The sequence below is a fragment of the Dicentrarchus labrax genome, unplaced genomic scaffold (assembly GCF_905237075.1).
Source record: "Dicentrarchus labrax unplaced genomic scaffold, dlabrax2021, whole genome shotgun sequence".
Classification (NCBI taxonomy): Eukaryota; Metazoa; Chordata; class Actinopteri; family Moronidae; genus Dicentrarchus; species Dicentrarchus labrax.
This window is the reverse complement of record NW_026136713.1, coordinates 970,991-986,336: the sequence shown is the minus strand read 5'-3', so window position 1 is coordinate 986,336 and position 15,346 is coordinate 970,991. Positions and strand designations below refer to the sequence as shown.

Sequence of the window (15,346 nt, the reverse complement as noted above, 5' to 3'; positions counted from 1 at the left end):
ACCTAGCATTTCATTTCTCAGACAGCTGAATAACACGACTTCAGACAGATTGAATTCACATTTGTTGTTTTTTTATAATACATATTTCAGTAAAATCTACTTCAATACACTGATAGTACAAGAAAAAATAGTATATTATACTTCAGATGTGGAGCACACCATTTAGTTTTCTGATCCTGACGCAGACATCCTTTCACTCCCTTTTTATGAACAGTAAAAAAAAAAAAAAAAAGTGTGGGGAGAATGTGACAGCGCTGTGGAGTAACACAAGTGTGCAGACAAACCATTAGACCCAAACAAAGAGATGAATTCAAACTACATCTGTACTGATACACACCTGCTGAGTATCAAAATGCTTTTTACATTTCTGTTTACAACAAAGTCTTGTCAGGCTTTTATATTACATTTGATTACAAAAAGGAGTTTTTCATTTACAATCTAAGGCTGCCCATGTCTTCTGAGCTCTGAAGGGTGTGTGTGTGTGTGTGTGTGTGTGTGTGTGTGTGTGTGTGTGTGTGTGTCTCTACAACAGTCCCTTTAATCCTTTGTGGGGCTTCAGCAGCTCCAGAGTAAGAGCAGGCGTCTCCCTGGAGACAGGGTCAGGCTGACAGTCTGAGCCAATCAGAGAGCAACTCTGTGGCAGGGGGGTGGGGGATGTGTCCTGCACTTCCTTTAGCAGTGTCCACAGTCACTTCCTGTACCCCCACTGGTGGCCCCGGCTCAGGGCGGTGCTCTCAGGATGATGGGGTTTCTGCAGATGGGCTGGAGGGGGGCGGAGCCTCAGACGCTGCCTCTGAGTGTGCTGCTTCGGGCTGACCGCTGGAGGGCTTCAAGAGCTGGTTGGGGGTTTTGGGTGGGGCGGGATGAGGCTGGCTGACCTGAACAGAGAGCTGTGGCAGCGGCTGGGCCACCGCTGCCGGTTTAGCCAGGATGAGCTGCGGCGTTGGCCGGCCCGCCGTTAACTGCACCGTAGACGCGGTGGTGGCAGGTTTGGTGGCTAACTGCGTAGTGAGCGGTTTAGCCTGGATGAGCTGCGTGATGTGGCCCGACGGGTTGGCCTGCATGAGCGTAGCCAGCTGGTTGGCCGGGATGGTGATGATGGTGATCTTCTCTCCCGCTTTGGAGCCGGCGGGCAGCATGGTGGGCAGAGCCTGGATGACCAGTTTGGGGGGAGCGCCGGCAGAGGCGTTGGCTACCGTTACCGGGACTCCCGTTGTGAGGATGGAGGAGGAGTTTAATGTCACCTGACCTAGCGAGTTGGTCATGACCAACGGCATGGCTCGGATGGGCCTGCAGGAGGAAGTACAGGAAGTAACTGTCATTACAAATCCACCACAGCTGCAGTGTGCATGGTGGACTGTTTCACACAGCACATTTCCACATTTCCACAGGTCACAGCAGGAAAAGCACAGGTGGAAATAATGATCTGAACCATGGCTGAATTCCATTTAGCTGCTTCACTTTCACTTTCAATGCCTGTGATGTTTGGCACCAGCTGGAGTTCTTAAGAACTTTTCACTGCATATGATACAATGCCACAACTGGGGAGTCAAACTTGAAGCATTTTAAAGAGAGAAGAAGAAGAACCACGTTCGAAGCACCAATAGAGAAATGTTGATGTCCCTATCACAATTAAAGACATACTTACTGCTCACATGATACAAGTCTATCGTTTCAACAGCAATCACATGATCAGCACTCAGCCAATCAGATGATAAGGTTTAAACTCTCTATTCATATTCCTTTTCTTTCACAATCTCAGAGTCCATCTGTCCTGTATGAACCATCTGTCTGAGTTAAACCTTACTACAAACATGTTTATGATACAGTGATACCTGGTGGTGGCGTTGCCGGGGATAACAGTGACGTAGGTCTGCTGAGGCTGGGTGGTGGCGGGCGAGTTTGCGCCGAGGCTGGCGGGGCCCTGCTGGTGAGCCCGCTGCTGGCTGGACATGACGCCCTCACTGTCCTCCACCTCCTCTCCGTCTTCCTCGTCATCGATCACCCGGATGTTCTTGGGCATATCTTTAAACTGATAGGCCAGTCGCTGACCCTCCACTTTGGCCAGGATGCCTCGCTGGTAGTAATACCTACACACACACACACACACACACACACACACGGATATCAAAGCTGTGTTCCTACATATGACAGGCAGACTCTGTTCAGGACTTCACAGTTGGGTGTGTAGAGGACGGGCTGACCTCAGGGCTCGGCCCATGGTCTCGTAGTTCATGTCTGGCTTGTTCTTGTGTTTGCCCCACAGTTTGGACACGGCCTTGGAGTCGACCAGTTTGAAGATGCCCTTCTCTCTCTGCATCCACTTGATGTACCTGGGACAGGTGTTTTTGTCCTGCAGCAGCTCCAGCAGGAACTCCCACAGGTAGGTGGTGTTGCCTTGAGAACACACAGCACAGTTACATGATCCAGGACTTGATGTTGCATAAAACAAATGATGATGCATAATGTACTGCCACTGTTATGGACAAAAGATACAGTCAAACATTTGAGCCATGTCCATGATTTTTCTGATTTTCATCTTAATGTGGCTCATTCAGTGAGTACGGAGTTTATTTCATGTGGTTGCAATAGTGTGTAGATCTGCTCATACAGTCCTTTCTTTTGACTGCACGGTACAGAGCAGAGTTGTATAGAATTGTATATATTTCTATAGGTCTGTTTTGTATAGAATTAAGCACAACCCCTGCGTGCACTTCTTTGACTTGAGAGCTGAGACAAACCTTTTCCCTCCCGCGGTCTCTTCTTAATCCCCAATTCAAAGGAGCCGTTGGAAGCCGGCTGGTGTGTCTTGGGCTTGCGTCCACCTGCACTCAACACACACAGAATGTCAACACTTAGTATGTTTAATATCTGTCACACACTCCCCAGATCATGATATAGTAAGTCTGTATCATTTTCAGACAAGCTTGATATGTATGTTAGCCTTGTAGTGCACTACCCCACTGCACTGCTGAGGCCACCAAATTATTGTCTGATAATAGTTTGAAGGTTTGAATAAAATAAATCCATTAAAACAATTCAACCACACTGATGGCATTCTTATGAGCCACAGTGGATCATTCTGTAACTTCCTGAGCATGAGACTGTGACATCCCTTCCAGCTCAGAAACCACTGATGAAGTGCCTTCTACAACTGCTGCTGACTCAGCAGCTAGGTTACAGGTAAGCACAAACGAGAGAAGAGCTGAAAATATTCTGATTAGTATCTCAAGTTTGGATTTCCCTTCAAGGAGACTGAAAGCTGTTACTTTAAGGACTTCTTTCTGCACGGTGACGAGATACTACAGTGCATTATAGGAACCCTGGTTTAGCACGCACTACAATATATGTAGCAGGGCGTCCCTGTGCCATCTGTCTATCAACCATGGGGTCCTTGGTCTGTTCTAGAAAACCTCAGGCCTCAGCTACCGAACCACAGCTGCAGGTTCAAACTGTGAAGGCTTCATGCCTTTGTCTGGAAGCTTAGGAAGCCAGGCCACCTTTTCCTGTTCAGAATGCAGTCTGTGTATGAACTGTTTAACTGTTAATGAACACATTGTTTACATATTACACCAGATGTATTACAGAGACACTGACCTCCTCTCTTCTTCTTGGCAGCAGGCTCACATTCAGGAGGGATGGGGAAGGACTCCTCCTCGATGGGTCCACACTCTGTAGACACCTCCACCACCGTCTCCATCATCACATCCTCTGCTGGGGTCAAACCAAACATTCATACCATTCTATTTCTGCTGGCTCATGTGAATGCCCTACTGTGACATTTGTTGTCATTACAGACTGATATTAGTATTGTATCATTTAAATACATGACACAAACATTTTTTTAAATTGGCAAATGCTCATAACTAGTTGTGATGTCTTCTTATGTATAGCTTTGTATTCCAAAATTGTGAAGAAGTACTTCATAATATGTGGACTGAATTTCCGATGTAGCAATTTGAATAACGTAATCAAGTGCGTCTACAGTAAGGATGGGAGGACAGTAGATATGATCACATGCAGTATAGCCATAACAACAGCATGTTCATTGAGGTGAACTTCATTACGAGGAGAACTGTGAATCAGGAGTGACTTAAAAACTCTGTCTCACTTACTACGGAACAGTGCTACAAACGGTCCTATTTGGTTTCCTGATTTATTTTGAATCGCCACAAGGGGAGCCAAATCCTCCCAGTCATTCCAAAATCCTAAGCCTGTCACCATGGCTGCAGGCTCAGCTCGCCAGTTATTATTAATGAAATATTATGGATTCCAAACTAAAGAACAACAGTAAGATACGGTGCCTATCTGTCATTTAATACAAACATTTGTTTCTTAACTAAATGTAAGGTAAAGCCATTCCACTATGTTTTAGTGTCTTGGTGCAGTTTTAAGCATATTTTGATGATTCAAATATGACATTTTCGTATTGTCCCATGACTAAATTCATTTCACCGACTAATATGTGATCTGATCCTGTGAGCTGGTGAAAAGCTCATCAGGTTAATGTGCTCTCTCCACAGCTGGACCTGTGCTATTTATGTTTGGTCAAAGATGCATTCCTCAGAGAAGAAGCATCACTCTGAATATTTTGGATCTTTTTTTTTGCTGTTCACAAAATAATTAATCTTTTATTATCAGAACAATAAATCATAATATCAATTTCTCATTATCAGAATGTATCAGTCCTGATGATTATTGTGAAACCATAAATCTTTCATACAAAAATGGCAGCTTCTCAAATATGAACATTTCATGCATTTGTTTCATGTTTTATATCCCATTAAACTGAATATCTGGGGGTTTTGGACTGACATTTTATAGACCAAACAATGAACTGATTCATCTGGGAAATAATTGGCAGATTAATTGACAATGAAAATTATTGTTAGCTGCAGCCCTTAGCTACTGAACCAAAGCAGTACATAGTGCACTACTATGTATACAATTCAAGTTTCACTTTTCTTTATGGACTCTGGGAGGATGAGCAGCTGCATTATTTGAACGATCCATTTGTGATTAAGTTTAGGGTAAATCTGTTGTGTTTAATATCATCTACACAACTACAGTGTTACAAAAGTAAAAATAAAGTTATTTGGTGCTCTGCTAAACAACATCTCACTAAGTGCTGTGACCACAGACAGCAGATAGTGATGGTCATATCGTCTTGCAGTTCTTGGACTTGGTCTATCAAACAGAAGAGGAAGTACGGAGGGTGTGTTTACCTGTGTTGCGTTCGTTGTGCAGTCCTCCAGGAGACTCCATGTGGAGGAGAGCTTCGGCTGCTTCAAACGTTTTGTCAAAACACACCATGTCGTGACCCGACATCTCCACTGAGGAGAGGAGCAGAGAGAAGGTTGTCAGTTCACAGAGCTCTGCAGACAACACAACAACACATGCCCTCTGAGGAGATGCAACGCAACTACACCTGTGACTTTCAATAACAACACAAAGATCCTGTTTCTGGTGAGAAACGGTTCTGTTCACAACAGCTCAGCAGTGACTATTTTGAAATTTTGACTTCCTTGTTTGAGGTTTGTAGAGGCAGTCTGTTCCTCCCTTCCTGTTTCCTGTAATCTGGTAGAAATAGCTAGATGTCGTTGCTGCCAGCAGAGGGCAGTCTACTGCTGTCACACACACCAACAGCAGCTCAACTGTCTCTGATGAATAGGTTCAGACTGCAGAGTCAATTAAAAAGATATTTTTAGATTTCAAAATAAAAGAAACAAAGTTGGCTGCAATCTGAAGTCCAATGACATTTAGCAAAACAGACAGCATTGTGTGGATTCATATAAAGTTATACTATTAGCTGCAGAATTTACTGTTTTCCTTACATAATGCCATCTGTGTTACACTGCCACAGAATCATCAATCATAAAAATCCATTGTGAAATATTAAATCGACTCATAAGGTTGACAAACAGCGCTGCTGTCACACATACTGGTGGAGAGCAGTTTGACAGGGCTGACAGGTCAACTTCTTACCGCTAATATAGTGACCCTAACCCTCACCCAGCTTATCAGGGCAAATATACTTAATGTTAACTACACTCGTACAGGTTTTTATCCCATGTAAAATCAAATCACAACATCTTCCAGTTATAGGAAGGCTTTCTGCAGATATCTCTCCTTTAGCTCACAGAACAACAGTCCATTCAGCTCACAGCCTTTACAGTTTGTTTTCATTAAGGCTTTATTCATTTATGACATTACGCTGGTCAGACACTGCTTTAACAACACAACATGTTTTAATAATAAACCTTTCTGCATAGCAAAAACATACGGCTTCTAGGCTCTTACGCTGTGGTGCATGGGCACTCACACTGAACCTAAACATTAAACCCTGATAGAGTTTGTCCTTTAACAAAACAAATCAAATTTGAGGTCCATCCTACAACAATGTTGACAAACAAAAGAAAAAGGCAGCATTTGTTTGTTTCTTCCTAACAAAAACACTGACGATAAAGCAAGAAAAAAGGAAGAATATAGAGCAGCACACGGCTGGGGGGTGTGAATCTTATCGTTTGTCTGTTCTGCAGCTAAAGTCAGTGTGATCTCTATCTACGGTTAGAGACAAGACGCTAAAAACTAACTCACTATGGTTGAAATCAGACCGTCTGTCAGCAGCATTGTGGGAAATCAGAACCCAAAACAGTTCAAATTCTGAAAGACAACATTTCTGACTTGGCAGATAATGATCTGTTTGTTCATCAATCAACCCCCCGCAAACTGAACGTCAAACCACAGCACATCAGGAGGAAATTCATACTAGACAAGGAGATTATTCCCAGAATATTTGGTCATCCATGACTGGAAAACTAGTCTCTAAATTTCCAGGTTTTCCAGGACACGTGGGAACTCTGGTCTAACTTGAAGTTAGACATTTCTGTCTTTTTAATTATCATTTTCAATTAGTTTAGTTTCTGGTAGTTTCCAGAGTGGGTTTACTCGTCTCAGTTTCGGTTTAATCAGTTTCAGTTCAGAATAGGTTTTTACCAGTGCTTTCTATTTTTGCCCTTATCTTAGGTCCAAGAGCATTTTACAAGTGGTAGAGCACTCTTACCATGATAAGAAAAAACCTTCTTGTATTCAGTCCACAAACTGTTTGTCCAATGCAAGAAAACATAAGTTGGAATTTTGAGGAACATAAAAAACACATGTATATCCACTAATAATAAATTGGATGCTTTTGCCTTACGCAGAGGTCTACTGTATGAGACAGACGAAAGACTACTTTCAGATTTGAGCAATAATCTCTCCAGGTTGTCAAATGTTGTGCCTCCACACCTGTAAGTACTCCAGTTACTGCGTGTTCCTGTGCTGACACTATCACAGATGTTTTGCTATTGCTGGGTTTGTGAACTTCCAGAAGTGACGCTGTGGAAAATCACATTTAAGTTTATTTAACAGTAATTTGGTTTCACTGCTGCTTCCTCTCTGAGATACATATCTTAAATATCAGTATCTCATCATGTATATCATCGATATCTTATATTTATGGAGTATGCTAGGGTTTTTTCTTATACTCTGTATTGAGACATTAGAATTCATTTATTTTGTGTGTTTATTTGTACTCTCTTAGACTGGTATATGTATATTTACTGTGTATTTGTTGTCGTGCACTGCCTAGACAACTTGCTGCTGTAACACTACATAACATTTTGAGATCATTAAAGTACATCTATGGATCCACTATCTTTGGTGGATATTCTGGTACATGTGCCAGAGTATTTGCACACAACACAATAACGCAACAATACCTGCCCTTACATTGGATGGTTAAGTACATTTGGTGCATCTGGAGTTGACTTCTCTTATCTTTTCTCTTTATAATTGAATTGAATTGAATTAATCTAGAGCTAAGAGAAATGTAGGAGATTGTTGCTGCATGAGGCCTAATGACTCAAAGTCATGTCTCAATCAACATATACACCTATCCTCATGCTTGTTTGACAAATGTGACCAAACTGACCAGTCTAGTTTTTCATTACTACTCATTTAAGTTTAGTTTTAGTCAACTAATAACCTTAATGTAAAATTCACTCCAACCCCCTTCTTCAGAACAACCACAATTATCTCTGAATCCATCCACTTTATAGAAGAACTCACCGGTCTCGGCCACCTCTGTGACCACCTCCTGCTCCTCGGCCACGTCCTGCATCAGGTACGTCTCGTCATCGTAGACCAGGACCTGCGCCGAGTAGCACTCCTCCACCTGGGCGCTAGGCACCTCCTCCACGATCACCGCCGGACATCCCTCCTCCTGCAGCACCACACCCTCCTCCTCCTCTTCCACATCCTCCTCCACTTCATCGCCGCCCTCCACAATCACCGCCTCTATTTCCTGCTGGACCACCTCTTCCTCTTCCTCTTCCTCCTCGACTGGCTGCTGCTCACACTGAACATTAAAAGAATTGAAAAACTGATTTTTAGTGATGTGAAGTAAAAATGTACAGCTAGTTAGTTGTTGTGTGTCCAGTGGCTATGTTATATAATCTCCAAAGATGGTCCAGTATGCATATGGGTTGATGGGGGGTACGGGGGGGGACTCTTTGGTTTCTGATGGTAATTTTTGTTCTGTATTTGTTTTAAGCGTGAAAAGTTTATTTTATGTGTCAGTTGGTCATATTATTATTCTTTATTATAAACGTGTTACATACATGTAAAACATGTAGAGTTGATGGCGAATACACTCGTTGTGTTGCTGTGCATGAAAGGTTTGCAAGTAAAAACACAGCTGTGATGATGGGATAGGTCTCAATATAGCTGACAGCAATCAGTTAAAAAATGTGTAATTGGATCGGGACATCCCTAATGAAATATGCAACTCTCGATTAGTGGATCCATGCTGACTGTCATATTGCTGTCCAAGTTTCTCGAATATCAAAACGGGGAAATTTGTCATTTGATTTCAATTAGATTTTATGGAAAGCACCAAATGTAAGATATTAACTTTATTAATTGGCTATTCTCAATGGAATTACAAATTGTTACAACTCTGCTCAGTATATCACTAAGCTATACATTGTCAACCCTGGCTTCGTGGCATCAGGCTCATTTCTCATGTACATCAAAGCTGAATTCACTTTACTCTGTTCTTCTTCCCGTCACTCTGCAACCACTACTATCTTTTCCTATAATGTTTTCAACACAGGGTTTTTTTTTTTTTTTTTACTTTGTTGACAGCCGTTGCGGGGATACACAGGCTTACCTGCTGGGGCTCCTCCACCACAGTGACATACTCCACTATGTTCCCTCCACCGTCTGACACTACCACCGAGGTCATCACTCATTCCTGCCAAAGCAAAAGTACAGGCAGTCAGGATGGAAAAGACAGCGCTAACATAACAGAGCTGAAAGATTTCTAAGTATGATTCGGTTATCTCATAATAGTCAAGTTTGTGTGTGTGTGTGTGTGTGTGTGTGTGTGTTTGTAGGGGGTGGGGTCATGTGAAAGCCCCATGGGTGCCCACTCTCCTCATGACTTAGACCCAGTAATGTTGTGATCTTTGTTGTGAGGATGCCACGATCCGCTCTAAAGTAATCTGGTAGCTCCAGTCTTCTGCTAAATCCAGTTTATAACTGACCCAATAACAGGCAACTTATTTCACTAATCACTAAATTTACTGAAAATGCTCGTCAGTCATTGACCTTCTTCAACATCAATAAGAGACAAGAACGTCTTAATACTAGAGCTGCACGTTGCAACAACCAACACAGGAGGAGACTCACAAACACCAGAGACATCAGCTATGTTTACATGCACAACAATTCTTCACTATTAGTCCAAATAAGGGTCATGTAAACAGCAGATTCCTTTTGGCTAATCCTAATTAGGGTTTTAGGATTATTCTTTGGACATGTATAGAGAATGTGTGTCTCATTTGGGAGCTTTACCCGTCTGTTTACAGTCAGCTCTGTGTGCTGTAAACAAACCATCAAGCCAACAGTTTGCCAGGCTGGAGTAGAGCTGTGCATGGTTGTGTTTGTATGGTTGAAAAAGTCAGCCACTGGTAGAAACTTTTTTTTTTTTTTTTAATCGTCTCTTGATGCAAACAGGCAAAATGGGCACTTCCACGTTTACCATGGGAGGAACACGACTGCCGTTTGAAAAAGAGGGAAAGAGGAGGAAAAGGAGGGAGGAAAATGCCTCTGTAGGACACACAGTACATCAACAGGAATATTCGTGGAATATTCATTTTTATCAGCCATGCAGTTGGAATATTGTCTTTTTCAATATAGGGGCAAACAAAAATAATAAGACCATCATAACTGAAACTAAATTGCTGATAACAATAAAGTTGTTGATGTTCCATACGGTAAGTTTGATAAGTGTATAACATAAAAGCTTAGGACTGACCCTCCTTTGCATGATTGCAGGTTTCACCTGTCTGCCAGCTGTTCATTAGATAACACTAAATTTGATATTTTAAATTCACAATAACTAGTTTAAGCTCAGGTTGAGACTGAGCATAAACTAGTTCATAAAGTGAAAATGTGATAATATATGACATAACGAATAAATGAACTAAGCTGAGTAATGGATCAAAGGTTTGGTGTACCGAGTAATATAACCGAAATGGCTAAAAGTACAATGAAACTTGTGAAAGTTCCTCCTGATACATGAACTCAGCAGACAGCGAATAAAGCCGTACAGCTGGCTAAACGCCATTCAAACAGGAAGAAAGAGTGAAGATACAGCCGGGGTCCAGTAGGTCAGTGGTGTGATAGAGGCGGGCGGGCTCTGACCGTTCCCACCGTACACGCTAATGTTTACGTTCTGAGCGGGTCCGCACGTCTGTCTGTCTGTCTGTCTGTCTGTCACTGAGTCTGCAGCCACAAACTCCCCAGCTAGATAGCTAGTTAGCCAACCGTAATGCTTCTGCTACTTACTTAACAACACTTAATCAACTTAGCCTCTACTTCTGCTAGCAGTCTGCACTTTGTTATGTAGCGTCACATATTCAATGCCGTAACAGTACATGAACACCGCATTCTCCTTTAAACCCAACAGCCAATAACTTAGCAATGGCTAGCATTAAACTCGGAACAGTTAGCAGATAGCGCTAGCTGGCTAACAAACATGATACATGTAATGAATAGTTGAGCGAGGCACCGACTGGCCAATAGAGCAAACTGTGACTCATGTGTAGAGAGCTGTGATCTGCCGGAGCCCGCTGATATGTCCATGCAGTGACTTTCCTCCCCTTACCTTGTTTTGCTTTTGCTAGCGAAAAGTAAGCTCCACGGCTAGCACTAGCTGGGCCTGGCGCTAGCTAACGTTAGCCAAGTTGACGAGGTCAAAAATGCCGACTTCGCTTGCATAAACAAGTGTTTGCAAGTCCTTTGTCCCTCGAAAATCACTTTGCGGACACCTGTCGACGGCCCGTGGTTGAACGAACGGGCTGGAGGCGGATAAAGGCCCTGAAGTAGTGTTTGGATTGCTGCTCGTTGGTGGCTATCCTGTAGCTTTCCGGCGCGCCGCCTCTTCGCTACGACGGAGCCAGCACAGACCGCCGTGACGTCACCAGGACAAACCCCATCAACAGTGAGCTCCCTCGTATGTCCTGTCTGCAACATGGAAGCCTGTAACTCCCCCCTGCATTAAAACAACATCATCATCATCATAATAATAATAATAATAATAATAATAATAGAGATATACTATGATTTCATTCTGTAATTACAGAAACCCACCCAGTTGTCCATCTGGACCATATTCCACTTTATTGTATAAGGGGTATATATTTTTTAGTTTTTATGATATCTTATTTTATATATATTGTATTTTATTCTTTCTCTACTCTTGCACTACATTCTCCTGTACTGCTAATTTGAATTCCCCCTACAAGGGATCAATAAAGGAACATCTTATCAACAACAAGTAAACCAGTTGATTCATTAATCAAATGATTGTTAAGGCACGTATAAGATTATTCATTTATGATTACTTATTAAAGGCAGGGGCAGATCCAGATGTTGTAAACAAAGTAGGCCCCCGCATTTCCCAAACTAAGGTCTCCCATGCTCCCATTTACAGAAAAAAGATGATGGTTGCCCAGGAAAAACATCATCCTGCACAGCATACATCACTTTTGTATCTAACTGTCTTCATCATTCTGAAACCAGAACACATGTTGAAGATTGTCACTCCTGCCACCTAAAAAGAGGCCAAAAATTGTTTGATGTTTTTATTTTTATGTTACATGACATAGGTAAGGTAGCTATTTGGTGTAAACAGCATTACTAAACCTATTTCTAATAAACCATGCTGGAGTAGAGTTCACAGAATGAATTGGAGCCTGATCGATATATCACAGACGTATCAGTATCAATACATATAGGCATATATGTTACCTTATATGTGCCCTTATGAAAATATGTTTATGGTATATAATGCAGAAAAGAATGTTTGTGGTAATATATTAGTGTCACTGCAGAGTTTAGCAGAGTGTGCTGTGTTTGACAATAATGTTATATAAAGTTATTTGTACCTTTGAGTAGTCATATAGGTGCAAATTACTCATAGAAAAGGTCTATTTTTATTCCAGCTCAAACATTCACTTTATCAGCTGCCTTATCTGAGGTGAATTTTCCCCTCTAAAACTGATATCAGTCTCAAAAATCCCAAGATTAAATGTTTAACTGACAGATGTAATAAATGGTGATATTTCTCCAGTAATAGAAAAATGAGTAAAGAGACGTGAAATGACACAAAGCCTGTCTTAAACATGAACACAAAATACTCAGTCTTTGCTTGCACTTAATTTATTTAAGTTTATTATTTTCAGAACATAAGAAATTAGTCTGTTGTCAATATTAGTTATGGTTGCAGAACCTTTTTTCTTTAAGAAGAAGATTTATGTTTTTATTTTTGCAAAACTAAGTCAGATTAAGATTTCACATGATGGTGTGCTGATTTTTACGGAAGCCCTAAAGGGCCATGCATTCATTCATTTTATGTTCTCCGTTTTTCCATGATAACGAGTTAATTTTCTCGAGATCTCGAGAAAACGAAACTTTGTTTACCCGAGATAACAATATAATTAATTCTTGATCTCGAGATAATGACTGTGATATGATAACTGCGGTCAAGCCAGCCGTTACTCTGATCTCCGTAGTTAAATCAATCAAAAAAAATTAATTATATCGTTATCTCGGGAAAACAAAGTTTCGCTATCTCGAGAAAATTAACTCGTTATGACGGGAAAACGGAGGAAATAAAATGTATGAATGCACGGCCCTTTAGGGCTTCCGTAGATTTTGATGCATGGCTACAGATTAAATTACCCAACAGTATCTAAAATAGTAGCCACATCAACAACATTAAAATGCTACTTACACATTAAAGCTTGAGTAATAATTCAATAATACAATATATACTTTTTCAGTGCAGGACTATTGCTACTTTAAGGACCTGAATACTTCCTCCACCGCTGCAGGACAGAGACATTTCTGTCGAGTCATTTTTCATCATTTTAAACGGGACAAACTAGATTCCATTAAACTCTGCTGTACTGGGTGGAAACAAATGTTTCAGTGGCAAATTCCTTAAAGCAAGTCTATGTGACAAACAGTGGGTAAACAGTGACAACTGTGTTCAGAAGTGAAATTAAGAGATTACGGTTAATGCTAAAACAAGAAGATGAGCATTAAAGACCCTGAAAAGTTGGCTGTAAGTCTGTTTTTCTTTGACATTAAATATTCATAATCAAGTAAGCAACATCAAAGTAAAAAAAAAAAACATCTTTGGCTATTAATCATTAGAAGTTTTACATTTAAAAACTCTAATTTTCTTCATCAGACCTGGGCGGATGTGGGTTTAACAGATGTTATACAGTAAACCACCAACTGTTCTCATTCTGATTCAAATGATGCTAAAGCGTGATTGGTGCACAATCTTTTTTTTCAAAGCAAGTCCCACCCACTTAAAACCAGTGAGCAACCAAACCTGTTAATGTGTTCATGTAAGATCTCATCACTCAGAGGCTGCTTGAAAAAATTGAAAGACATTTAAGTACGTGAACTATATCAATTAATATCAATTACAAATCTGTTTATGTCTTCTTACATTAGATAGCATTAGCCACCATGAGCTACTGGTGGCAGCATAACCCCCAATTTGAACTGAGCAAGGCTATATTGTATTGCCTATCTACTTTTGATTTATGAGATGGAAACTGATGTTGGCTCTTTGTCACACGTTGGACACTGACTTATGCAGGGGTGGCATGAAGTATGTGTCTCAGCTTTCCAGTTATTGTCAGTTTATGCAATTCCAACTCTGTTTATGGACCCCAGTCCACCTGTGTATACCACCTGCCCACTTTATGCTATGTGGGTACCCATAGAAAACCATTTTCATTAAAAAGTCAGAGGTCAAGGGATGCCTTTTAAAATAGCTATGCCAGTTTTTCCATCAGCAAAATTTTGCCTAGCTTTGGCCCATTATTTAGCCTCTAGGTCACATGACATGATTGGTACTAATGGATGCATTAGGTTATCCAGTTTCATTATTACCAGTATCTTCACTTTAACTTTAACAAAGTCCGCTACAGCCTCTGAAAGACAGTGGTTGTGGAAGAGGGAAGGATAATGGAGTTGACCTTTGGGATGGCCAATCAGATTTCAGGGGTGGCCAGCGACATCCCAAGCCCCCCCATCTGGATACACCCCTGCCTTAATAATACCTTAAGGAAATGGAAACAGTAGCAAAAAAAAATTTTTAAGTCATCAAGAGCTTTATTTCTAGCAAGGTTTTTTGTTGTTGTTAATTTACAGTGTTAGGTCAGATTATTTTTGTAACATAATTCATTGGATTACAAAAAAGTATAACAGGAATACTTTTGGAATACTTCAAAGTCAAACCTTGAAAATATTGTACTTTATACCACAAAATAGAGTGAGAGAGAGTTCCACAAACCTTCTTAACACATTGTCAGTGCATTTTATTTTTATTTTTTAATATTCAGCATTTACAGTTCAAATCAAATAACACACAATGTCCTCTGTGATTATTTATCCAGTTTTCTGTGTTGAAAATCATTCTTATGGTAAGCTGTCAAAACCGTGATACCTTGGGTTGAGTCTGTTAACCAATCAGAAGCTATGTGGTCATGTGTATGCCACAATGGAAGATTGATCCCATTTCCCTATCAAGATATACAGAGCCCAGAGTTTTAAGAGAGCATTGGATATCATGAAAAGCAGTTTCATTTTTAAAATTGCTCATATTTTAAAATGTAATCAAAAATTCAATCAAGTAATCCTTTCAATGTAGCTATAATCTAATTACAGTGTCTCTCTCACCCCAACTGGTCGAGGCAGACGACCACCCACTTAGAGC

The 15,346-nt window shown here is 40.9% G+C and overlaps 1 protein-coding gene across 2 annotated transcripts; it reads right to left on the bottom strand.

Annotated features, from left to right (window-relative positions):
• Window positions 1-49: 49 nt before the first annotated feature.
• On the bottom strand, window positions 50-11,514 carry elf2a (E74-like factor 2a (ets domain transcription factor)). Of its 2 annotated transcripts, none has more exons than XM_051421239.1 (9): window positions 11,213-11,514; window positions 9,212-9,295; window positions 8,110-8,398; window positions 5,226-5,333; window positions 3,598-3,711; window positions 2,742-2,825; window positions 2,205-2,397; window positions 1,836-2,090; window positions 50-1,290 (listed from the first exon to the last, which is right to left on the bottom strand). In XM_051421239.1, the coding sequence occupies exons 2-9, from the start codon at window positions 9,284-9,286 to the stop codon at window positions 735-737; spliced, it is 1,674 nt and encodes a 557-aa protein (XP_051277199.1). In that variant the 5' UTR covers window positions 9,287-9,295; window positions 11,213-11,514; the 3' UTR covers window positions 50-734. The 2 variants fall into 2 exon arrangements, with proteins under 2 accessions (XP_051277199.1, XP_051277198.1); XM_051421238.1 differs by having other exon boundaries at window positions 3,598-3,714; window positions 11,213-11,513.
• Window positions 11,515-15,346: the final 3,832 nt, after the last annotated feature.

Coding starts and splice junctions, on each gene's coding strand:
- elf2a (XM_051421238.1), bottom strand. CDS start 9,286: ATGACCTCGGTGGTAGTGTCAGACGGTGGAGGGAACATAGTGGAGTAT. Junction 5,334..8,109: donor CACAGAGGTGGCCGAGACCG/GTGAGTTCTTCT, acceptor TCCTCTCCTCAG/TGGAGATGTCGGGTCACGAC. Junction 2,398..2,741: donor GAGACCGCGGGAGGGAAAAG/GTTTGTCTCAGC, acceptor TGTGTTCTCAAG/GCAACACCACCTACCTGTGG.